At 39.5% G+C, this 26,310-nt stretch overlaps 1 protein-coding gene and 1 long non-coding RNA gene across 2 annotated transcripts in view; one reads left to right on the forward strand and one right to left on the reverse strand.

Annotated features, from left to right (window-relative positions):
• Window positions 1-26,310, reverse strand: part of MUSK (muscle associated receptor tyrosine kinase) — a 97,552-nt gene that overhangs the window by 62,408 nt on the left and 8,834 nt on the right. The window contains exons 2-5 of the mRNA XM_058694595.1: window positions 24,442-24,568; window positions 18,849-19,000; window positions 13,407-13,534; window positions 12,007-12,148 (exon numbers count right to left, since the gene is read on the reverse strand). Of these exons, the coding sequence (XP_058550578.1) occupies window positions 12,007-12,148; window positions 13,407-13,534; window positions 18,849-19,000; window positions 24,442-24,568 (549 nt within the window). The remainder of the gene's footprint in view (window positions 1-12,006; window positions 12,149-13,406; window positions 13,535-18,848; window positions 19,001-24,441; window positions 24,569-26,310) is intronic.
• LOC131491507 (uncharacterized) overlaps window positions 1-26,310 on the forward strand; it is a 100,452-nt gene that overhangs the window by 56,723 nt on the left and 17,419 nt on the right. Inside the window, exon 3 of the long non-coding RNA XR_009251491.1 lies at window positions 2,758-2,838. This is a non-coding gene — a long non-coding RNA (uncharacterized LOC131491507). The remainder of the gene's footprint in view (window positions 1-2,757; window positions 2,839-26,310) is intronic.

A 26,310-nucleotide genomic window follows, 5' to 3' on the forward strand; every position in this document is an offset into this window, starting at 1 on the left:
AACCCCTACCTTGGAGGAGGAGTTTCATTAATCCATCAACTGGGTTTTTTCCATCCCTTTCCAACCGTAGAGGTTTTGAAGTGAATATGATCAATCATATGACAGTGAATTAAATGAAATAACACCCCATTACTATCAGGGAAGAGGAGACTTCTGGTTGGTTTAGTGTAATGGATACTATGACTTAGCTCCAAGTTGGATTCTGAGATACATGCCAGATAGGACAAAAGAACAAAGTAAAAATAAAGTACAGCATTCTCACTACAAGAAGGGAAACAAAAGGCCAGTTTCTCAGGAGAGACCATTTTCCCCCCCATGTGCTAAATTTTTAAAGCAATTTCTCACTTAGGATTTACCTTGAAGCAGTGAGTGATGGAATGATCGATATTTTCAACAAGATTTTTTGGCAAACAGCTATTTCTGTAGTGAGTAAAATAGGCAGTAGCTCAAGATGCACGCTAAGGTTGCTTTGACTTTCCTGTTGTGTAGACTATGTTTTTTGTACAAGTTGACTCTAACCAGCCCCTTTCCAGTTTGCCAGTAAGGGTGTGTCTTCACACAGCTTCTTAGAGAAGCTTTCTCCTATCACTTGTCACAGTGGGGCCAAACCAAAGTTATAATCTCTAACAAGTACCAAGCATGCAGGTATAAAGCATTGCTGATTGAGGGTAGATTTATGTTCTTTGGAAACAAGAGGAGCAGTTGGTAATGTTGACATTCTATTTGTGAAATATGAGAAGGCTAACCAGTAATATTCTCTGGGTAGAATGTAAACCATGTAAACAACAGGCAACAATACCAACAACAGCCAATATTTATCAAAGAGTTACCATGCAGACACGGTATATATGCTCTCTTAGTCTACTTGTAAGAACTCTACACTCCAACTAATGGCGCCCCCATTTCACAAATGAGGACATAGACTTGCAAAGGTTGAGGAAATTGTCACGTAACTAGCAAGAGGCAGAGTCAGGATTAGCACCCAGATCTGTCTGATGCTGAAGCATGTGGGTACTCCGGCATGCTGGTCTGTGAAACATAAACATAGAGAAAGGAAAAACTCAAGAATTGGGGCAGTGGAAGATATCCTGGCCTGGGAACCAAGACGTCCAGGCTCCTTGCTACCTTGGGAAAAAGTACTGATGATCTAGTCTCAAGTTTCCTGATCTGCAGAATGAGGGACTGGATTATGACTTCAGGTTTAAAATCTATGATTACTCTTCTGATGGAACCAAAATTAATAAAAATTGCTTCTATTTAAAGAAAGATGTAGGGTTTTGTTTTGTTTTGTTTTGTTTTGTTTTTTTGCCATTGAATTTGATTGCTTCTACCTCAAAGATAAATATGCCACATAGAGTAAAAAGCTGTAACTATCTCCACAAGTGTTTTTAAATCAGTGCTTCCATTGTGCAAAAGTTACATTAGTCCTAGAACTAACACTGAAAACTAGGATCTGAGTGACTGCTCTGTGTGATCTAAATACAACATATAAGGTACAGAGTATTACTGACCTCGTTTTACAGGTGGGGAAACTGAGGCACAAAGAGACTAAGTAACCTTCCTGATATTACACAGGCGGTGAGTGGTAGAGCCAGGATCTGAACCAGGATCTGAACTCCGGAGTTTACTCCAGACTCTGGAGCCCGTGCAGCTTTCTTGAGAATCTAGAGCCCATGTTATCAGCCAGAACATTGAAGTTCACTCTCAAAATCATGCTTGACTAGTTTATCATTTCTGGAGATGAATATACTAATTACAATTTGAAAGTCATATATTTGATTTCTGAAGGAAATAACTGAAGGTAACATTATTTGAATTCCGTATTGCCGTGGAAGTTCTAATAGCTTTCCATTATATCTTTTCATGATTTGAAACTGTTACATTTTGAAATTAAGGCCAGTGAAGGCATGGCCTTCTCCGTCTTGCACAGTGTGAGATGAGTCTGTGTTGGATGAATTAATGCATTAAAGGGAAAGAACTTTTCCTTTTTTGTGTATGTATGCTTGAACTTGTGTCTCTCGTTTTAATACCTAAAAAGTGAAAATCAAAGCTTACTCTAATTAGAGTATGCATAATTAGAGTATGCACAGTAACTTTTCATTTCAAATAATATGATATCCACATTATATTAAACAATTTGATCAACTTAAACAATTTAAGACAAATCTTTGAGTCACATTTTTTTTCCTTCACGCCTGCAGTTAAAAAGGGCCACCTTGTTCTTTAACTTGACATATTATCTGTTCAGTGCTATGATCATTATAGAACCTCTTCTTTCCTTAGAGAATTTCACTGGCAACTCTTCAACTAAAGGGCCACTTTACCAGTGTTTCTTGAAAGCACCCAAGAGCTTTTGAGATGGGAATACAACATAATAGTCCCTCAAGTGGAAATCAGTGGGTAGAACTGTTCTTTTAGAGCATGCACCTTACTAATCATGCAGATTTAATTTTCCCCACGGTAACCCGCAGGGATAGCAAAGATTTATGCCTTTTTCTTTGGTTCAGTGTTTAGACACACAATGTACTCATGACAGCAAATCAAACCTGTTAGTGGCATCAAGCAAATAGAACTGATGCCGGGAACAGGGCCACCGCAAATTTTATCAAAACTGCAATCACTGAGAACACAGCACACACGTTGGGATTTAAATACCTCTCTCTGTGGCATTTGTCATATTAAGAGCTGCAGCATAAACAAAGGAAAAAGCAAATCAAATGGTGTGTAAACATTACATGATGGCTTCCACTTTTCCAGATGCAGTAAGGAAATCTGATGTCTAGGAAAGAAGGCAGACAGAAGTCTAACATTTTGGAAAATCGTGCTGATCTCTTACAGGTACGTCTATTGATATTTGCCTCTGGGACGTCACATTGTGTGTGTGTGTGTGTGCACGTATATGTGTGTAGGTGTGTATATGCATATATACAGATGTATGTGCGTGTATGCATATATACAGATGTGTGTATGTATATATGTATATATATGTATATATGTGTATATATATATATATATATATATATATATACATACATACATATATATATAATGTGTGTACATAATAATTTGTTTTTATCTTTTGGGATTCTACTGTTGTCTGATATACTGCATATGTCTGCAGATAATCTTCCAAAAAAAAAAAAGCCTTTGAAAGACCAAATCAGCCCTAACGATAAAGCCTTAGACTACAGGGAAGCAGACTGACAGCCCTCAAGGGCCCTGACAAGTGATGGAGATTCATTCACCGAGGCCACTTACATTTGCCAGTTGGCTCACCCTCCCTCCTCACTCCCTAAAATGCCTCTCTCAAGTGCTGAGACAGGGTTCTGCTTTCTGAGGCTCCATGCACATGAGGTCTTGTTAAACATTTGGGAAGCCTGCACTAACCCTCTCCCTCAGAGGGTTCTGTTCTTGGTCTTGGTCTGTTTCTCGAGCTCTCATTTGCAGTTTTGGACTGGTGCTAAGCCCCCTTTTCCCACGGGCGATTGTGGACGGATAACCCTCCCTTGCTTCCAGCTCCTCTTCTGCCCAGTATTTTCCTTCATGGCTTAAACCTCCAGGGGTAAACAAGGTAATAGTAGAAAATGCAACTGACAGGGAATCCAATACATCCCAACATATGTCTATTTTAAATCGAGCTGCAAACATTCTACACTCAACCAGTTTCCATATGCAAAGCAGAACTTGTCTGAACGTGAAATTCACGGAATGTAATAAAATCCACACTCAGCTCCAAATAAGTAAATCATTTCAAAATAGTTAAGTCAAAGAATGTAAGGGAAATACAAGAAAATGAGATATTTGTACAATTTTAAGTGGATCTCCTCCAGTGATTAGAAACTTCGTAACAGCGAGCTCTCTGCTCTAGCTAAAAAACAACCAGAATTACATTATCATATTAAAAGTGTTTAATTTCTGTGGTATAGTGTTTATTAAACACGGTTTTTTGAAGGGAGAGTATCCTTCTGGTTGAAAACAGGAAAGTAAAAATCAGCGTCTTCCACTTCAGAGGTCATCTGAAGCCTCCATGATGCAGCCTTTCCTTGAAAATCCCAGCCCTACCATCCAAATCATCGTATTCATTGCCACATCCCTATGCCACTGTGTGTCTATCTTCCTGGCCTGTAGGGTACTCGGGAGAAAACTGTTTCAGTGAAGATACAGGAGAGAAACAGTATGGATCATTCTTTGGATACATACATACCTAAAGTGGAACATGGAACAGGTTAGACTGCCTCTTGACCTAGAAAATAATTCCTTCGGCTTAGAAAATAATTCCTTCTATAGGGCCCTGAGAAGCATTTTGTCTCTGTCTCCAGCCCAACAAAACTAATATGCAGCAAATATAATTGTGGTTGGTGGGGAGACTACATGGAACCCTGCCACTGAAAATGATGCTTTCACCTCTGTGAGGAGCTGATTGAAAGAAATGATCTCAAGCAGAAAGAATATTACTAGTTAACCATGAGGAAACCTTTATGAGCCAAGACAATTGACTTATTTCTGTTTTATCATTAAATATTCTCGTATTTGGAGACAGCTAAGGAAAGATCTCAGCTTCACGGCAGAAACCGCACGCCAAATGTGATTGCCTTTAAGACCAATAAGATAAATCTCAATTTCAGAGATATTAAGATGCACAACAAAGAAAATAAATACTGGCCAACGATGATTGTAAGAAACCGATGTCTCCGAGATTCACCCCAGGTACGGTAAATATTTAAAATGAACATCTTAGAATCTGTGAAATATGATGCGGAGATTTCTCTGGCCCTCATTACCTGTCCTAAAGGCCACTGTCACAGAGGTACATGAGACAGGGGTTAAGCCTTTCTAAGAAAGAGCCTCCACAGCTGTGAGATTGACAACTCTTTGCTACATTTCAAGTGCCTACGGAATTTGGGAAACCACAGATACCTCCCACCAATCTTAAATCAGTATATCTGGATAGTTCTCACCTAGCGTAGTCCTTCACTTTTCCATGGGACCTTACCTTTGTTTATTTTATGAGTCAGTTAACACCCAAACGTTTGTAGGAAATACTCATTGAGAAATCAGAACCCAAGTTGGATTTTATTGTTGGATCCACCAAGCACTAAGGGATCATAAATTCCGGGTCTGCTCATAGTAAGAAAGAAGAATCGGCGGGGTTGGGGGGAGGGAGAATCCACCAGCAGGTGCTATTCTCTCAACCCCTTCTCTTCCCCCTCCGTCCAGGTGGCTCCCTTACTTCCTCTTGCAGGTCTCAAACTTACTGTCTTTTTTTTCCTCAACTTTTTTTTTTTTTTTTGGGACAGAGAGAGACAGAGCATGAACGGGGGAGGGGCAGAGAGAGAGGGAGACACAGAATCGGAAACAGGCTCCAGGCTCCGAGCCATCAGCCCAGAGCCTGACGCGGGGCTCGAACTCACGGACCGCAAGATCGTGACCTGGCTGAAGTCGGACGCTTAACCGACTGCGCCACCCAGGCGCCCCTCAAACTTACTGTCTTTATGGATGGATTCCTTCCCCAAGGAAATGGCATGCTTCGTGTTCTGTTCATCAGGACCTCACCCTCAACCCCAGAGCCTCAGCCAATAGCCAAGTGTTGTGAATATCTAATCAACATAGGAATCAAAAACAAAGTTTGAATCTAGAACTTTTGTTCTAGAACAGAATGGAGCAAGAGAACTGCAAAAGTAGTATATAAAATCATGCGCAGAAAGGTTGATGCCATTTTTATCAAAATAGTATGATGTGTTGAGGAAATAATCTCTTCAAAAGCATAAGTACATGTATGGATTCTTCCTAATTATGAAGGTCTCTTTGTAAAAATCCAAAAAGTATAGCACTGTATAAAGTATATGATAGATGTTAACCTCCTATGTAATTCTACATGCAGAGATGATGGCTATTAACAGCTTGGTTATCCACTCCAATATAGAATATATAAAACATACTGTTCTGTAACTTTTTCACTTATGAACACATTAGTATTTCTAATGAGTTAGTATTTCTAAGGACAACAGTACCTTGCACATAATAAGCGCCGTATAGGGACTTAATAAATAATAAAAAACAGCAAATAATTATATAGTATTTGCAGTGTGCCTGTATTAATTCATGTAATCGTTGCAGCAACCTAAGAGGTAGGTGCTAGGCTTTTTACCCCTCTTTTAGAGGCGAGAAAACTGAAGGTCAGAGATGGAATACAGACCCAAGTTACATGCATGGTGGTAATTGTGGAAGTTAATGCGTATAGATCGATCTCATTCTTCTTAATGGCTGCATGGGACTTTATCACATATTTTGTCAGTCTCCTATTGATGCAAATTTAAATTCCTTAAATATTCTTGCTATTATAAAAAACTTTGTGGTAATCTTGAACATACACTTGTGCAAATAATTGCTTTAGATAAATTATCAGAAGTTAAATTATTGAGACGAATGTATACATATTTTAAAGTCTGATTTTTATTAGAAGCAAACAAAAAGATCTCCACTAGATGATACCAAATAATGGTTTCCTCACACCCTCTTTATTGCTTTCATCCTAATTGTCTTTTATAAGTAATCTGGTTTTTTGCTTCAATAGTTTGAGATCACCTCTTTTTGTTGTTTATTATGATGCATCTGGGGGTGAAGCTATTTATATACGTGTTCTTTGTTTTTACTGATTGGGACTCCATGTGCTTCTTGTACTTGAAGATTTAGGTCTTTCATTCATTTTGGCAATTTCTCGGTCATTATGCTTTTGGGTATAGCCCCTCTTATATGTTCTCTTTTCTCTCTTTCTGTAATGCATATCCCTAATTCTTTCTTTAATTCTGTTTTATCTTTTCCATTTCTCTGCACTGAATTCCAAGTTCTGAAGAGATGACCTCTAATGTGTACATTATCTCCTTATCTCTAGCATACTGTTACTCATCCACTGAATGTCAGTTATAATCCTATTTTTTCATTTGTTAAAAAGTTTAATTCTGCTTTTTTCCTTCTAATGTCTTTTTCGTTCTTTTTTCTCCTTTTGTGTCTTAATTCGTTTAAACATATTTAATTTTGAGTCTCTATTGTATTGCGTTAGCTAAATTTCCTGGGGTTTTGATCCCTTTGTATATTACATCTGCTGACTATCACTTAAGGCAGTTTGTTTTCAGTGGGTGCTAGAATTTTGCCTTGTGAACTCCTCCTCAGTATGGCTTTATTATGAAAATCCTATGTAACCTGGGTCAGGTATTTTTTTAAGCTTTTTGGTTATTAACTTTTTTTGGCCTGGAATCAATTTTTATGTTAATTTCTCTAGCCAGGGAACCCCAGTCTCTGCTGGCAGTATGAATTCAATATCAGACCTACATGAGATATAGTCCTGAGCACTGAATACAGATTGATTCATTTAAAAATGTGGTGGTTTGGGGGCCCTGGGTGGCTCAGTTGGTTGAGTGGCCGACTTTGGCTCAGGTCATGATCTCACGGTCCATGAGTTCGAGCCCTGCGTCGGGCTCTGTGTTGGCAGCTCAGAGCCTGGAGCCTGCTTTGGATTCTGTGTCTCCCTCTCTCTCTGCTCCTCTCCTGCTTGTGCTCTGTCTCTCTCTCTCTGTCTCAAAAATAAATAAATGTTTTTTTAAAAATGTGGTGGTTTTCTCCCTCACACCTGCAGTGCAGAGACAGACAAGCCTCTTCATTGTCTTTCTGTCATCAAATAGAATTGTTCTGATCCATCTTTTTACTTGTGTGATTCTAACCTTTATAGAAGGTTCCCAGTGCTAACCTCCACTTTCCAGGGGCCCAAGACCTTGTCTCCTGTTCCTTTAAGAGTCTTAAAACCAATATTCTAAGTTATAGATATGGGCACCTGTGTCATTACCTCCAGGACGATGCAGAACCAGCTCATGAGCTTAATGCTGTGTTTTTTCTATTCCTATTCATTCCTGGCCTTTGGACATTTAATTTTATTCTTGTGGATTGTATGACTAACCCAGCATTTCTGGGTGTTCATAGTAGGAAGAAGTTTATGTTATCTTGTCTGTCATATTGCTGACGCTATAAGTGTCTAATGCTAGATTTGTATTTTTGGTACATAAAGATAATTCGTTGCTGTAACCATTCTCTTGCAATAATTCCCAAATCCTTTGCCCTATTGTCTTCCCTGGCAAACTCCACAATGGTGTCTTGCCTTTGGATGTGCCATTCTCCTTTTTCTGAACTTCTGCTTTTTCTGCCACTCCACATTCACAGTCCCATTCTTTGCTAAAACTTTCATGTTACCTAGGAGTCCTAGTTCCCCTTGTGAGTCATCTCTCTCATACCCCACAGCTATTTTAAAATCTTTCCACTCTCCTCAGCCCTCCACCCCCCTTTACAGAAGTATTTTCAGAGGATAAACTTACTTTCTACTTCCTACAGGAAATAGAAACCAACAGAGCTTTCTCATATTCCATCCACCAAACTCATTAACTCGTTTATACTGGAATACACCCCTTTCTCCTTCCTATTACAAGGAAGGAAGTTCCTTCTTCCTAAGTGTGGTGATCATATAATTTATTATTGAAGCCTGAATACTTTTGAAAGTAAAAGGAGGACTCTATTAATAATTATGCCAGGACAACAGGTGTAAACCAGAACTGTCCTGGGCAAACTGGGACAAGTGATCACCCTCTGTCTATGGTTTATCACTCTACTTGTCCCCTGAATGTGCTGTTTTTGCCTTCTCAAGCACCACATTCCCTTGAATATTCCACCTCTCTCCTTTATGTTCAAATGTCCTTTTCTCGGAGGCTCTTCTCATTCTTATTTTAACATTTTCAGTATTTTTTAATATTTTAGTCTTTTTAAAAAAGAAAGCTTGTGGGGCGCCTGGGTGGCTCAGTTGGTTAAGCGCCAACTTTGGCTCAGGTCATGAACTCGCGGTTCGTGAGTTCAAGCCCCGCATCGAGCTCTGTGCTCACAGCTCAGAGGCTAGAGCTCACTTCAGATTCTGTGTCTCCCTCTCTCTCTGCTCCTTCCCCACTTGTGCTCTGTCTCTCTCTCTGTCTCTCAAAAATAAGTAAACATTAAAAAAAATTTTTAAAGAGAAATCTTGCCAAGCAACATTACCTGTAAACCATATATACCTCTATTCCTGCTCACCTTTTTGCCTTTTCTCTTTTCTCTGCCAAGTTCATTGAAAAATTTGTTGACCCCCACTGTCTCTTTTTTTCAGTTCCCATTCTCCATCATTTATAGAATTTTGGCTTTTTCTCTCACCCCTGTTCTGACTCTGCTCTTGGCAACGTCACATGTGGTTATCTGTTCTCTGATAGAACAGACGGTATTCAGCATTAATCAATCTCTTAGACACGTCTGTGAGTTAGTTGTCCTCTCTTTTCCTCAGTTTCGTAGAATGGCACAATGATAGGACCTTCCTCACCGACTGTTAGTGAGGATTAAATAAAGCGATCCACGTGAGCATCTAGCATTTTAAAATGTTAGCCTTCCCGTGGCTCACCTTTTGGAAAGACGTCCATGTTCGGCTGTGCGTGAGTGAGATGGTTTCATTAGTAAATTTGTATGTCACTGTTTGAACCTTTTAAGATAGGACAGAAGTGTGGAATTTCTTCATGTTGCCATCCCAGACATCCAGCAGACTGAGAATGGCAATCTGGAAAGGGAGCTTTACTTTTGGGTTGAAGGGTATTTGATGTTTGTTATGGCAGCTAAGATTGAGTGAGCATGCTCCACCAAGCCCATGTTTGGTATGCTCCTCATTAGAAGCTGGCAGCATTGAGTGACATCGTGCAGTTCTCATTTTAATTTGGTCGAGCGAATTTTCAGAGGTACTGACACAGTACATAACGAATGTTCATCTGCCTCACCGGCTATGGCCTGGCTTTATCTTCAGTTCTGTTGCCTAGTTAGTAGGCATTTACAGACACTTTTGGGGTTGGGCCAGTTGCGTTTCAGTTGGTTTTTCACCTGTTCTGAATTGTAGGTTAAATTGGCCTTTCCTTTAAATAGATCACGTCTGCATTATATCTTGTGGAAATGCCCGAACTGTTTCTTGAAGTGGAAACCAACCTTTTGAGCTTCAAGAGAAGCTACACAGATTTGTTACAATTTTTATGTTGTAATAGTAATAATTATAATTGATGCCATTTATTGAATGCTTATTATGTACCAGCAACCATGCTAAGCATGCCATGAATTTTCACATATATTAGCTGCTTTAATAGGGACTCAAATGGAATAAAAATAGATATGTGCTAAAACGATCATCTTACTGTTAGAGTGACTTTAAATGATATTATGAGCTCTCAATATTAGCAAGTTTAATAGAAACCTCTGTCTATTAACTGTTACGGCGATGAGCATGACCACTTAAATGTTAAGAAGAAAGAAGATAGTATTTAGTTTTACTGATAGGTGTGATGCAAAATTAAGTGACAAGGCAAGGCCAAACTATGTAACGGACTCCAACTAATTGTGATTGTGTTAATTTTCCCTAGGTCACTGCTAAAGCAAACAATTTCAATATCTATGAAGACAGGGACCTAAACTATCAGAATTCTATGTTATAATACAAAGGGCTTATATTTAATGTCTTAAAGAGGAAAATCTTTATGATATTCTATACAAATGGATAACATTCATTCTGTGTCATTCCACATACAGTTCAAGGAAATACTGAATCCAGGCAGATAGTCAATGTGTCTGAATGTAGGTATGTTTATTTTTCACTGAATAAGTCACATCAACTGGTTATAGCATACTGAGCTTTAAATACCATTGCTAATGCAGAAGACACTAAATTATAGCAACTATGCCGAGAACACATCTTTTTTACGTCTGACAGTCATTATTCCTATCGTCCTCGTTCTTTTCTATGAGAAGTTAATAGAAATTCTATGAGCAATTGATGCAATGACATAATAGACATGTCACCTCAACTGGAAGCAAATGTGGGAAATAAGATTATTAATGCTGTGAGAGAATGGCCTAGCTAGGAAATAAAAATAGTCTAAAAGCTAATAGAAAAGTGCATGATGGAGAAGGAAGAGACGTGAGCTTAAATGAGTAGGAAGAAATCAAAGTAAGCCATGGGGAGCTCTCAGAGTCTCTCCCCATTGAGCTATAATTTGGGCTAGTGTGTGACAGTCCAAACACTTTATCAATCACATTAGAGAAAAGCAGAAAAATAGGCAATGATTCTTACAGTCAACATCTACTGAGTGTTTACAAAAGGCCAGGCACTGTGCTAGATACCGTCAACACCTTATCTCACTGACAACTCCTAACAACCCCACTTTACAGATGAGAAAAGTAGGAGGGGTTCTGTAGCATAGACCAGGAGGAGCTGGGGAGAGTTTTGTATTTGTTTTGTTTACCTAGCACAGGCATGCTGGTAGTTTCTATTTGTAAGCAAAATGTGATGCAGTTTTAGTGGGTAGAGCGCCGAGCCCTATCTGCATTATGATTTCTCAGTGAAGACCTTGCCAACCAGCTGCTGAATTGGTTGACTTTAAAAGAACATTTTAAAACATTGGAACTAGTTTGACAAGGGAACTTCATAGGGCTAGGAACATTTTTAGTCAGACATTTGGAGTCAGTATTGTATTCTTTTTCAACCCTTTGTGATAGAATACAATCTGAAGGTACTTATTTTCTTTTGATGTTTTAAAAAGTCATGTCTCTGTGCTGAAAGAGATAAAAGGAGGCTTTTCAAATTCATAAGCAAGGGAGAATTGTCCAAGCCAGACCGAAGTTCTGAACTGGTGTTCTACTGTTTTAGTATCTTAGTGAATTTAGTCTGGTTTTGTTAAAAATTACCAGTGACTGTGGGCAGTAGATGGGATATGACCTATTATACTGGTGAACACTTCGTTCTCTTTTCAGTTTTTCTTTCCATAGTTTTGAACTTATGGTGTCGTTTGAGGAACAGTGGACGGGACTGGTCTACCCACATCTCTGCCTTTGCAAGCTAACAGTCCAGCCGTCAGAGTAGAATGGGCGGGTCCCTCGAACAGCACCAGAATGGGAAGGAATGCAACTCCTTACCCTCAACTTCCAGCTTCACCAATTTGGAATATGCCGTCCCGAGGCTGTTTTTTGCCACACACCGATAATGTCCTGCATCTTCCTTTTGCACATTATGAATCCTTAAACTCCCAGATTCAAGAACTGCAATGCGGGAATTCTCCTGCCAGGGATAGGGACATGAATTTTAAAACATCCATGGCTTTATCAAGGATACATGTGCCTTATTTCATCAGGTCATTATCATCGCTGCTAGCATCAAAAGCATCATTTGAACATTTGGCATTTATTTTGTGTAACATACTGTATTAAATGACACAGTATAAGATTACCGAAACGAAGCTTAACAATGGTTCTATAATACATAGTTTATTTTCACTGTCTTTCATCATATGAGGACAGTAGGCTTACTTGATTTCCTAAAAGTTACACCCAAGTCTCTTTGATTCAAAACACTCTATGTGGTATCTTTAGGAAAATATACGTTTTTTGAAAATTGGGAAATTCTACAAATAATTAAAAAAAAGATGGTCTTGGAAGTTAAAATACCACATTTACCTTTGGAGACTCTAAATTCAGTCTCATACGAAAATTCCTACTTTTTTATTGTAGGAAACCCACTGATATTTATAAGAAAGGGAAAGTCAGAAAATTACCTAGGCTACCTTAAACAGTTTCATGTTGTCTTATGTCAAGTGAAACCAAGCTAACTGATTTTATACTTCATTCCAGTTGACGGACGCATGTCAACACCTGTGTATTCTGTGTGGAATATTCTGAGCAGAGTAGGATGAAAAACCTCACTGCGTTCACAGTTAGTAGGTGACAGTAATGACACAGTGTCATGATTTCCCAGTAAACGTAGGTATGAGATTCCAAAGCAGTGCAAAACAAGCATGTAAGCGCTAGGTTTTTAATCTGACTGCTCTGTGACCGAGGAATTTGTCAGGGTGTTAGTTCACTGGTCTTGAGTGTTGCTGTTCTAACTCAACTCCGGAGGTTCTCCCGTCCATGCTTCCAAACCTCCTTTCTCTCTCTCCTCCCAGAAGCTGTTTGTCGGGTCTAAAACCTGGATTTTAGTTTCATCTTTTTTGTCACCTGTGTCTCAAAGATTCAATGTTAAAACCCGCGTGAGCCAACCACCCCACCAGCCAACAAAACCCACTCCCGTTGCTTTTGCTTGCCTCCTTTTTCATCCCTCAAAAGAACTGTTGGTTCCCGTCTCTTTTTTTCCCCTAGCCACCCCCAGCTGGAATGCCTTATAGTTTGTGTGTATGGGAACAGGGATATTTACGTGTGGTTAAAATGTTATAAAAGGGGAAATTTTATTCTAGAAATTTGGACTCACGTAACTGAGTTTGCAAAGAATTGCCCTACTTGAAAATATGTTGTATAGACACGTTTTTGTAATAAGGACTTACCCTGAGAGCACTGTCCCCCTTAATCCATGACACTGATGGTTTGGGATTGCCCATTGTAGTACATGGTAGAACTGCTTTTAGTCCTTCTATGATTTTTACATTTATGGGAGGACGAGTTATTTTCGGTTCTAAAGGGAAATAAAAATTCAAAATTAAAAATGCAATATGGCTGCATTAAGCTTTCTCTTTTCTATTTAGTTTTCAATATCCACTCTAAGAATAATTGATGACATTATAGAATTTATCAAATGCTGAGGGGTTTTTAGCGGGTATCGACAGAAATCATTTTTCAAAGTTTAGGTTATGTCTGTTCTATTAATATCTTATTTGCAAAACACAAACTCATGAAACATATTAGGAGTTTGAGGTCATAGTATTCTTCACTTTAAAAGATAGTTAACAAAAAGTTGACTAAGCATACCGTCACCATAACAATTCGACGTTATTTAATTCATACCAACAGACATGGAAACATTTGAAGAGACATTTTTGATCTATTTTTCATGTCATTCTCAGTTATGACCTACTTTCCCTTTAGTTTCATCTTACTTTGACCTTTAAATTTCGTGATGAAAAATTAGGTACATTTATCCTCTAGAAAGTAAAGCAGATGTTATTTATATCAGTAATTGGAGAAATTCTGTCATAGAATTTAGGGTAACTGTAGTCTGCAAGACAAACTTTTGTAACTTACTGTGCTGTGAAAGACTCTTAAATTAATTCTTTCAGAAGAAATAGATTATGCCAGCCTCTGTTTATTCTCCAGTAGTAAGATTTCAGAAGTGATTAAATCTAATGTGTAGAAGAATTTACAAAATCAGGATGCCTGTTCTTTTACTACTTGAAGGATTCATATAGAATGAAAACTACATTTATTTCCTTACTAGTCTCATGTTACAGTTATAAAACAGAGGACTGTCTTTGCAGGAGGGACTACTGAGAAATGGATGCATTCTATTTCTTTTAGGTCATGTGCTGTAATCAGTGTGCTACTTTGACAGAAGAGCATGGAATAAGGACTTTTTTCCTTCTACTTTAATTTTGCGTGTGGGGGTTGATGGGAGTTGGAAGTGATATTTGCAAAGACTTCATGGTCTGATGTCTAATTTAGTGCCATTTAGAATTGGTATGATCTTGCATTGTGACAAACAAAATACAAGACAGGCTTTAAGCATGTTATAGGAAAATATCAACGTTGTCACTTTGCCTGCTATTTAAAGCACACAACTCTCCTAATCAACAACAGTGAACCCCTACATTTAGATGATGGTGAGGCACCTCAATTGTGAGTGGGGTTGTCACACAGCTGCTGGCAAAAGCTTAGCTTAAAAGTTGATATTCCTATGACATAGTCAAAGAGAGTGTTTTCCATTCCTTCCACTGGTTTCCTTGAAGATCCCTATGGCAAATGTCTTAAGCAGATAACCTTTGTTTAAAGCAGTTAACTCCTATCTTCTCAGTGAAATAGATATCTTGGTCATCTGTTGGGTGAGAAGTGAGAAGAACCCTTTTGGGAAGTTGAACATAAAGTGCACTGGGAATGAGGTGAGCACTGATGTTGAGTCATGGATTCCCCACTGTAAGGGAACACTCTTCAGGTGAAACCGTGAGCACTGACTAATATGAGCTCGTCATCTGGCTAAAGCGGGATGTTGGAACTTCATGCTGTGCCAGCATGGAACCATTTTCTGATGGGTGACAAGGAATTTGGGAGAGGGAGCTCCTGGAAGTGATCCTTGGATAGCTGGAGTAGTGATGGGACTGGGGGGGTCTTAGGGATCTCAGGAAGAAGCTCTGTACCAAGTGGTGTGGGAGCATTCTAAAATGGTAGCACCTGGGATGGCCACACCACCGTATACCCACATGACTGGGTGAGCTTTCCTAAAGAAGAAAAAAAGAGGAGATTTGGGATAGAACCGAAGTAAAGAACATTTAGTGCCAGAGAGAATATGAGAAACTCTCAAAGGAAAGGTAGCAATGAAATACTTAAATGTGCTCTGTCTTTAGAATCAAGCCTTCATTATGTTGCAAAGGAGAACATTCCAGTTTCCTCACTTGATTTCCTCAAGTAAGGAATGCCTTCTTATGGGCACATCCCTACCCACTTACAGAAGAACCCCCAGACCAGCTTCCCCACAATGTCCCACTAGCCCTACTACATTCCTAGTCTGATGAATCTAGGATTTCATTTATAAGTCTGACCAAACATAAAAGATTAATAGAGGTTTGAGAAAAAAAAAAAAAAAACATGAACATAGAAGCAAAGAACTGAAAGAAAATAAAAACTTATGAAGAAAACAGAAATAAAGTAAGGAAAAGAAGACAGAATTTTTTGAGGGAGGGAGGGAGGGAGGGAGAGAGAGAGAGAGAGAGAGAGAGAGAGAGAGAGAAAAGCTGGGCTTACCCAATGGTAAGAAAGGGTTTGAGCTCACCTGATGCGGGGCTCATGATCACCTGATGTGGGACTTGAACTCACGAACCGTGAGAACATGACTTGAACCCAAGTTAGATGCTTAACCAACTGAGCCACCCAGGCGCCCCAGGAAAAGAGGAATTTTTTTCTTTTAAATTTTTTTTTTCAACGTTTTTTATTTTATTTTTGGGACAGAGAGAGACAGAGCATGAACGGGGGAGGGGCAGAGAGAGAGGGAGACACAGAATCGGAAACAGGCTCCAGGCTCCGAGCTATCAGCCCAGAGCCTGACGCGGGGCTCGAACTCACGGACCGCGAGATCGTGACCTGGCTGAAGTCGGACGCTTAACCGACTGCGCCACCCAGGCGCCCCAGGAATTTTTTTCTTTAAATGCATTAGTGTTATCCTTACAGAGAGGAACAAATATTGCATCATATAACACGTAGAGTTTGCTATGAGGAAAAAAAGGAGCAGAAAAATAATTCCTAGAAATTAAAAACATGGGTTTTTAAGATCAAAAGTACTCAGTGTAAGTGTAGAATAGTAGAATGGTCATATTGAAGACTGAGTTCATGATATAGAAGGAAAAGTTAAAATAAATCTCCAATAAGGTAGAATATCAAGATAGATATGTAGAAAGTATGAGGAGAAAAAAATGGGGTCACGAAAAATGGAAAAAAAAGAGATCTAGTATGTACTAATTAAAAATTTAAGGGGCACCTGAGGGTGGCTCAGTCGGTTGAGCGTCTGACTTCAGCTTAGGTCATGATCTCACAGCTTGTGAGTTCAAGCCCCACGTCCGGCTCTGTGCTGACAGCTTGGAGCCTGGAGCCTGTTTCAGATTCTGTGTGTCCCTCTCTCTCTGCCCCTAACCCACTCACATTCTGTCTCTGTCTCTCTCAAAAATAAATACACATTAAAAAAATAAAATAAATAAAAAATAAAAATTTAAGAATGAGATAAAATAAAGAGGAAGAAAAATTAAAATGTATACCTCATTTTGAAAAACAACAACAAATCCTTATTTTTTTGGATTCAGAAGGCCTACCTAAAACTCAGTAGGAATAGTAAGAGAATACATTTAACATATTCCTATGAATGTGAAAATCTTATGAATTCTAGAAATAAAGAGAAAATAGTAATATTTTTAAGAAAGATAAACATTAGATTTACCTTTAGGAATAAGAAAAAGCTTTCTCAGCTGCAACATAGCGTGTCATATGATAGTGAATAATTGTTTAATAAAAGCTGAGGGAAAAGCCTTTTGAAATTCTTGTCTGTACCTGGACAAGTTTTTATCCCGGAGCAAAGGCAGAGACTTCGAGCGATTCAAAGAATCAGAAAACGTATGCTCAGATTATATATGATCACATGCTCACACTTTGAAAAGAAGCAGCGAACTCAACAAAAACAATGACAACACAGTAGAAAGAAGATATGAGAAATAGTGATGCTAATCAAGAATCACAGCAAAACTTGCTGTAAAGTTTCCGAGTGGAACTGGACCCTGCTGATTCGTGTATGGCTGTTTTGTGATTTTTGCCCTCAGCAGCGTGATGTCAGAGAGAAGAAAATAAAAGTTACATTATTACAGTGTAGATGATTTGCAAGCAGCTAGTGCCTCCAGCACAGGAGGTCATGAGATCTGAGGGTGCTAAGAGTGCTTAAAGATACACCACCAGGTGCAAGAGAAGACTAAAAGAAGAGAGAACTGAGTAAGTCCCCACGGGGGGGTCGGTGGAAGGGAGAAAGGAGGAGAATGTGAACATGCGGTGATGGCTCTGCAGAGGGAGTAGGGGAGGGAGGGAGCCTGACTCTGGTTCTTAGCTGAGAAAGAGACAGATGGAGGCACATCATGAGTGTGGGAAAGTGTTTTCTTCTTGGGACAGCGCTGGGAATAGAAGTGTCCGTGTTCTGAGTATGGAGCTTAAGATTTTAAATACGGACCATTTCCTGGGGGTGACAAAGTCATTGATGGGATAGGTTGATAAGAAGTTAAGGCAAATATCACTGGACTTGTGGAGGTCAGGAGCTGTAAGGACAAAGTGGCCAGAGGCTGTTTCATGGTTTGTTAAAAAATCCCTTAGGGGGCGCCTGGGTGGCGCAGTCGGTTAAGCGTCCGACTTCAGCCAGGTCACGATCTCGCGGTCCGTGAGTTCGAGCCCCGCGTCAGGCTCTGGGCTGACGGCTCGGAGCCTGGAGCCTGTTTCCGATTCTGTGTCTCCCTCTCTCTCTGCCCCTCCCCCGTTCATGCTCTGTCTCTCTCTGTCCCAAAAATAAATAAAAAACGTTGAAAAAAAAATTAAAAAAAAATCCCTTAGGATGGTGGCAGGAGTAGGGACGGATAGACTGAAAAATATGATAGATAGGAATCAAAGCCTTTGGTAGATATTGGGCGGGGTGGGGGCTGAGGGGGAGTACCTGGAAATGAGTAGGTGACTTGAATAGAAGGAGAGAATGGTCAGAACGGCACATGCCCTCATGAGAAGATTTTGCACAGCAATATAAAGGTAATGGCTTGAAAGCAGCAATGAGAGCTAGGAGATTGACCGCGAGTCCTTGCTAGCCTTGTAGACAGGAAAGGTGGTGAAAAAGTAGCCTCCAGTGAAGCAGAAAGGCCACTCAAGTTTGAAAAGTCACCCAAGAAAATCAAGTTTGAAATAAGGCAAAAGGGTACAAGTGTCTGCAAAGAAGTTAGAGATAAAAAGCGTGTCTGGTTGTAACGGAACCGGTTCAAGGGAGCAGGCAGAAGATTTTAGATGGAAGTTCCCTGGTGGAAGGAGTCAAGGTGGAGCAAATAGGGAGCTGTGTCCAGGCAGGGAAACGGGAGAGCCTAGAGAACTGAGGGGCTTGCCTGTAGTTGAGGACAGGAATACATAGTCTAGAATTCACTGCCTCAGGGGTGTGATTTGAACTTGAGCTTGGCTGACTGCCGAGCCTCCAAGCTGTGCTGGAGACTGTTTAGTGCCTGCTTCGGAGTGTACCGAGTCAGCTTTAACATCAAGAGCGGAGGCTCTCTCCCACTCACTCATCTTCACTTGCAGAGCCCCGCAGCTCTCCGCAGCACCCCCCACGCCGTTGTTGGCCGTGCAGCAGTAGACGCCATCGTCGCTGTCTTCCACACTCAGGATGGTGAGGAGCTGCCCGTTCTCGCGAATGCTGTACCGGGTGTCAAAGAGCCTGCAGGTCGCAGACAGAAATGGCAGGTTAGGACCTCCTGTGTGACTTTTTTTTTTTTTTCAGGCTGTGATTAACTGATCAGTAGATGACTTATCAATGGAAGAAGCAGGTTAAAAGCAAAAGGAAACTTGGATGGGTTCTGAATAATAGAATCACCTTTTTTGGTAATACAAAGCTAGCATTACATTCTAAGATTAGAATGCTATGCTCCAATAGATTGGTCCTATGCTCCAATGACCAAAGCACCTGAGTCCTTCAAAAATGCTTTCCAGGGCACCTGGGTGGCTCATCCGACTCTTGACTTTGACTCAGGTCATCATCTCATGACTGTGAGATCAAGCCCCACGACAGGCTCAGCACAGAGCATGGAGCCTGCTTGGGATTCTCTGTCTCTGTCTCTGTCTCTCCCTGCCCCTCCCCCCCCATGCTCATTCTCTCTTCCTCTCTCTCTACCCCTTCCATGCTCATTCTCTTTCCCTCTCTACCTCTCTCAAAATTTAAGAAAAAAAAAAGTGCCTTCAAAAGGTGATGTCTGTTGATGAGACCAAACATAAAGTTTACTTTATTCAGGAAAGTATATTATTACCAAGGTATATGAGTCTTCTCCCCACAATTACTAGAACGTAACAGCTAGAGAACAAACACATGTACATAAATGTTACCAGTGGGAAGAGTTAAATTCTTAGAGGAGTAACTAACAATTAGCTGAGTATTCATTTATTAAGCATTTGTTGAATGCCTAACAAGTGCCAAGCACAGTTCTACTTCCTTGGAATATAAAAGGAAGCAAAACAGCTTCAAGCTGTGAGTGTATGTTTTACATATATTATCTCATTAAATTACATGCTGTTTGTCAAGAAAGGAATTAGGGAAACAGAAAAATTTGAGCGGAAGCATCAACATAAAAGTGGGGTTTTATGACCAAATAAAGATTCTTTATGCAAAATGTATACATGAGGCAGAAAAATGCCCCCCACCTCAACCCAGGTCTTAATCCCCTGAACCTGTGAATATGTTACCTTACATGACAAAAGAGATGTTGCAGATGTCAAGGATCTTAAAATAGAGTATCATGGCTTATCCAGATGGGCCCAATGTAATCACAGTGGTCCTTAAAAGATGATAGAGGGAAGCTGAAGGATGATAGGAGATGTGACAGTTGAGGCAGAGGCCAGAGGGCTGTGATTGCTGGCTTTGAAAGTGGAGGAAGGAGACAAGGAAGGCAGGTAGCCTTCTTGAGGCTGGGGGAAGGTGGGAAATCAGATTCTTCTCCAGTGCCACTAGGAAGAATGCAGCCCTGTCAACCCTTGCTTTTCACCTTGAGAGACTGATTTCAGACTTATGACTCCCAGAACTGTAAGATAATCAACCTATATTGTTGTAAGCCACTAAGTTTGTGACACCTTCTTATAGTAGAAATAGGAAACTAAAATGCAAACAAACAGTGGAAAAGGAAGTGGTTTCTTGATGTTCTAATCTCTACAGGTGCCCACCATCACTTCCTGATACTAAAGGGAATAAAAGCATGTAGTAAATTTTGGTCTCTTGTGATTGAGGATAGTATAATCACTGGGTAGTTCACAAAATAACAATAAATAATTGTGGAAAGCCATGATACTCAGTGTCACATAATGTTGTTTTGCTACGTTTTTCGTGGGAAAATACGTACATTGGAATATTTCACAGATATACTTGTGGACCAAGAGTCCAACCACTCTGTGAAATAGAAAGTTTCCAAATTTGTAAGCTGTTGCATCAATGTTGCTTAATTTGAGTAAATTGCTTGTGGGTGGTGAGGACGCTCAAGTCTTTATAATTTTTTTTTAATGTTTATTTACTTTTGAGAGAGACAAAGACAGGATGTGAATGGGTTAGGGACAGAGAGAGAGGGAGACACAGATGCAAAGCAGGATGCGGGCTCTGAGCTGTCAGCACAGAGCCCGATGCGGGGCTCGAACTCAGAAGCTGTGAGATCATGACCTGAGCTGAAGTCGACCGCTCAACCGACTGAGCCACCCAGGCACCCCAAGTCTTTATAATTTTTAAAATAGAATTCATTATTCTCAGTTTTTAAGAGTCTCCTATGGTTTGATGGGGGGTGGGAGGGAGAGGAGGGTGGGTGATGGGCATTGAGGAGGGCACCTGTTGGGATGAGCACCGGGTGTTGTATGGAAACCAATTTGACAATAAATTTCATATTTAAAAAAAATTAAAAAATAATAAAAATAATAATAAAATAGAATTAATTAGAACAGTTTTAGATTTACATAAAAATTGAAAAGATGATACTTTCCATATACCTCTTTCCATCTAGTTTCTCCTGTTGTTAATCAGATTAGTTTGGTACATTTGTTACGATTAATGACCCAATATTGATACTGTTAACTAGTTTATATAAGTCTTAGCTTATTCAGATTTGTTTCAGTGTTACCTAATGTCTTTGTCTCTTCCATGATCTCATCCAGGACCCTACATTACATTTATTTGTCATATCTCCTTAGGCTCCTTTTGGCTGTCACAGTTTCTAAGACTTTCCTTGGTTTTTGATGACCTTGACAGTTTTGAGGAATACGTGTAAAGTATTTTGTAGGATGCCCCTCTACTGGAGTTTGCCTTATATTTTTATTATGATAAAATTTGGTTTGTGGCTTTGGGAGAGGAAGATCACAAAAGTAGAGGGCCATTTCATCCCATAAAAAATAAGGGTGCCTGCTATCAATATGATTTCTCACTATCAATATTGACCTTTATCACCTGGCAAAGTAGTGCTTGTCAGGTTTCTTTGGTAAAGCTATTCATTATTCCTAAAAGGGCACACAAATATATTTTCAAAATGTAATTTCTTCTTATTTCACAGATCCTTTGACTAACAGCTAACTATTCAAACCTATAACTCCATTTACTTCTTATTTATTGTAACATTTTTGCCTTATAATAAAGGGAAGATTCCAATTTATTAAGTGACTTTATTCATAGCATTCTTATAATGTTGATTTTCTTTGTGTAATTAAAAAAACTCTTCCATTGTCCATTTCTTCATCTCCTTATAATCTTGAGAAAGAAACATCTGAGAGGATCGTAAGGCTATATTTTTCAAATATATACACTTATATATATACATATAATATATATAATACATATAATCGTATATATATATACGTACGTATATATATATACGATTAATGACCCAATATTGATACTGTTAACTAGTTTATGTAAGTCTTAGCTTATTCAGATTTGTTTCAGTGTTACCTAATGTCTTTGTCTCTTCCATGATCTCATCCAGGACCCTACATTACATTTATTTGTCATATCTCCTTAGGCTCCTTTTGGCTGTCACAGTTTCTAAGACTTATATATATATATACATATATATATATATATATCGTAAGGCTATATTTTTCAAATATATACACTTCCTTCCCAGGCATGGTAGAGGGCCATAGTGGAGAGAATAATCTTTGATCATTGACCTTTGACTATTGAATGTTGCCTGTCTAACAACTATTATAATTTCAAAGTAGGGAAGTGCACGAATCATATGCCAAGATATAAGCAACAACCGTAATGTAATACAAAACTCTGTAACTTCTGTGTTGCCTTCACAGGTGCTTTTATGACCACTGTTATTCATGATGCATATTGACAGTGAGGTTTTTCTGTATTATTTAAAGACACTTAATTTTATTATAGAAGATAAAGACATAAATAATAGACAAAACTCATGAAAATGTTGAGCATATAAATTGTAAAGCTAGTAGTGTATGAGATGTTAGCACAATGACTCATGTTAAATGGAGCCATTGAGGAAGAGAGTCACTTGTGGAACATAGCTAGAGCTGGTGAGATGTGCTGAATATAGGCCATAAGTGAAATAGCAACCTGCCAAAGATTGATGGAATACATAGAAAATATGATGGCATAAAGAAGAGTATCACTTAGAGTAGAAAGGGATGGAAAGACAAGCTTATAATCGTGCCATCTCTAGACTGACGGCTCTGTCACCCCTAAATCAACCACCTGTTGGTGACATACAACGTGGTCCCTTTATGGTCCCGTGCACTCTCCCCAAGGAACACAGATAAAATCCATGGCTGTTCAGCAGGCTAATTGGCAAGCTATCGTCATGGCCAGGTGCGCTTGTCCTTCTGTTTCTCCAACAGAGCAAGCATATGTCCTTAGCTTTGGTGCCTTCCACCTGTGGGCTCAGACTTTACTCTGGTCCTTGTAAGAGCTTGACAGTGGGGAAGTCCGAGGCACAAGAGCAACTGGCCATATAAACATTGAGTGAACCAAGATTCCTGAGTACATTGACTTATCCCATTTCTTTCCCCTTGTTCTCTCTAGAGATTTCAAATGGATTTACTAAACTGTATTTCAAGCATCTTATTTTCAGCCTTCCTATTCCAGGACTTCTGTCATAGTTTTCCAGGTAGACAACCTGAGGGTGACCACAGCACAGGGTAATTTCCCATATTACAACATGTATAATTGAAGGAAACACTAAATTTCATTAGAGTTTAGTGCAAATAAAGACGTAAGTTTTCCTCGTGCAGGTTCATGGACCCGAGTGTGTAGATACCAGCTCAAGAATTCTGGTCCTACTGCAAGCTATATTGCCTGCTGAGAAGCCAGTGGTTCCCTTTGTTACAGATTTTTTTTGGAGTATTTTTGATCAGATAGCTATTGCAAATGAGGAAAAGATAGCTTGACCCTTTCATGTCAAATGGGAGTTTTTGTCTGTTTAGGAGGCTGCCTCATTATATATTAGGAAACCCTTCTGATTTCAAATGAAAAAGTTCTGGTGACCAAGAGGTCAGGTTCTTGGACAATGTATTTTACTTTATTGGAATAGAAGTAGAGATGAGTCTGGTCCCTATTAATTCCCCAGCATGTCCTGGAACATGTGTCCTGTACCCCGGCCTTAGGATATCATCGTGTGTCTTAATTAGTTGGAACTTCCTCTGGGTCCTAACCTGGAGTCCATGAAATAGCCCTGACATCCCCAGGTCAATTAAATCAGTGTTTGGCTTTAGGCAATTCTCTTAACCTCACTGACTTGCAGATCTTACAATTATAAAATGAGGAAATTTGCATTTTACATATTTTAATTTTTTTTAACGTTTATTTATTTTTGAGACAGAGAGAGACAAAGCATGAACGGGGGAGGGTCAGAGAAAGGGAGACACAGAATCTGAAACAGGCTCCAGGCTCTGAGCTGTCAGCACAGAGCCCGATGCGGGGCTTGAACTCACGGACCGCGAGATCATGACCTGAGCCGAAGTCGGCCGCTTAACCGACTGAGCCACCCAGGTGCCCCGCATTTTACATATTTTAGAAGGTAAGCTTTTGTCCTACCAAGAGCTGTGATTACATTGATGACAAAGTTAAATTGCAAGGCAGCCATGGGCAGCCTTACCAGAAAAAGGCAGAATACTTACTTAATGAGAATTTTATTTCTGGTCCAGGAAATTTCAGGCTGGGGATAGGATTCCACTGCACACATAAATGTAGCCACTTCTTCAACTAAGGCATCCACTGTTTCCAGCGGAGTAGTGATGACAGGAGCTACAAGGAGAGGAGAAATCAGATGAGAACATTCTAGAATGTTGTTTACTAACCCTCTGTGAGCAGTCAGAGGCCGTCACCTACTGAATGAGAATTATATTTCCCCATAGCAGAAAATTGTCAAAAGGAAGGAAGATTGTATGTAGAGAATTTTGTTTCTACTTCCGAAATAGACGTTTGAGAATCAAAAGAGAAGGATCTCAGGAGAGTAGGACTTAGAATTTATTTTATATAAGTAGGGGCAGATCCAGCTTTTATGATGCCCAAAGTTATAAATTTGAGTACACACATTGAGGAAAAAAAAGAAAATTATAAATACAAAATATCCGTGGCCACCCAACACGGATCAGCTTGAAGGGAAGAGAAGTCAGAATGGAGAGAGAGATCTTAACAGTTGTTTAAAAACAATTTTTTCTAAACTTCATAATAATGTATGTTCATATTAACACATTGCTAGAGTCCACTGAGGGTCTTAGATGGGGGCTCCTGCAAATAAGAGATTTTATAAGCTTAAGCTTCGTCCAATTTATAAAAAATCAGATCTGCATGTGAATGGAATAGAAAAAGAGTAAATAAAATGACAAAAAGCCCAACTGAAAAAACTGGGCAAAGATCTGAATAGACATTTCTCCAAAGAATTTGTACAAATTTCATTTGTGTTGGAGACACAGCACATGAGATGATGTTCAATATCATTAGCCATTAAGGAAATGCAAATCAAAACCACAATTAGATACCACTTCATATCCACCAGAATGGCTCTAATCAAAAAGAAAGATAACAACACCTCTTGGCAAGCAGGTGGGTAGATGTACCTTTGTGCATTACTGGTGGGAATGTAAAATGGCACAGCTTCTGTGGAAAACAGTATGTGGTTCCTCAAAAAATTAAACATAGAATTACCATATGATCCAGTGGTTCCACTTCTGGCTATATACCCAAAAGTATAGAAAGTAGGGACTCATTTATTTGTAGAACCATGTTCATAGTAGCGTTATTCACAATAGCCAAAAGGTGAAAGGAGCCCAGGTGTCCACCAACAGATTAACAGATAAATGAAATTGGTATATATCCATACGATGGAATATTATTTGACAATAGAAAGGAATGAAGTATTGATATATACCACAACATGAATGAACCTTGGAAACAATAAGCTAGGTGAAAGAAACCAGTCAGAAGGACAACATATTGCATGATTCCACCTATGTGAAATGTCCAGATGGGCAAATCTATAGTCAGAAAATACATTAGCGATTGCCTAAGATCAGGGGAGCAAGATGGAGGGATTAGGGGGTAAGAGATGGCTAAAGGACACAGGATTTCTTTGAGGTATAATGAAAATGTTCTGCTTAATTTGATGATAAATGCACAACTCTGTGAATTGTACACTTTATTTTTTAAAGTTTTTCAAAAACTTTATTAGAGTGTGTGAACACAAGCAGGGAAGGGGGAGAGAGAAGGGGAGAGGGAGAGGGAGAAACCTAAGCAGGGTCTGTGCTCAGCACAGAGCCCAGTGCGGGACCTCATCCCACCAACGGTGAGATTATGACCTGAACTGAAAGCAGGAGTCAGATGTTTAACTGACTGAGCCACCCAGGAGCCCTAGTTGTACACTTTCTGGTTTTGTTTCTGTTTTTTATTGTTTGTGTGTATGTGCCTCTGCATGTGTGTGTGTTCCACAAAAAGAAAGAAAATAGGAGGGGCTTTGACATTGATCCTTCTCTCCTCCTGTCCCCCCA

This window comes from Neofelis nebulosa, chromosome 12 (genome assembly GCF_028018385.1).
Source record: "Neofelis nebulosa isolate mNeoNeb1 chromosome 12, mNeoNeb1.pri, whole genome shotgun sequence".
Lineage (NCBI taxonomy): Eukaryota > Metazoa > Chordata > Mammalia > Carnivora > Felidae > Neofelis > Neofelis nebulosa.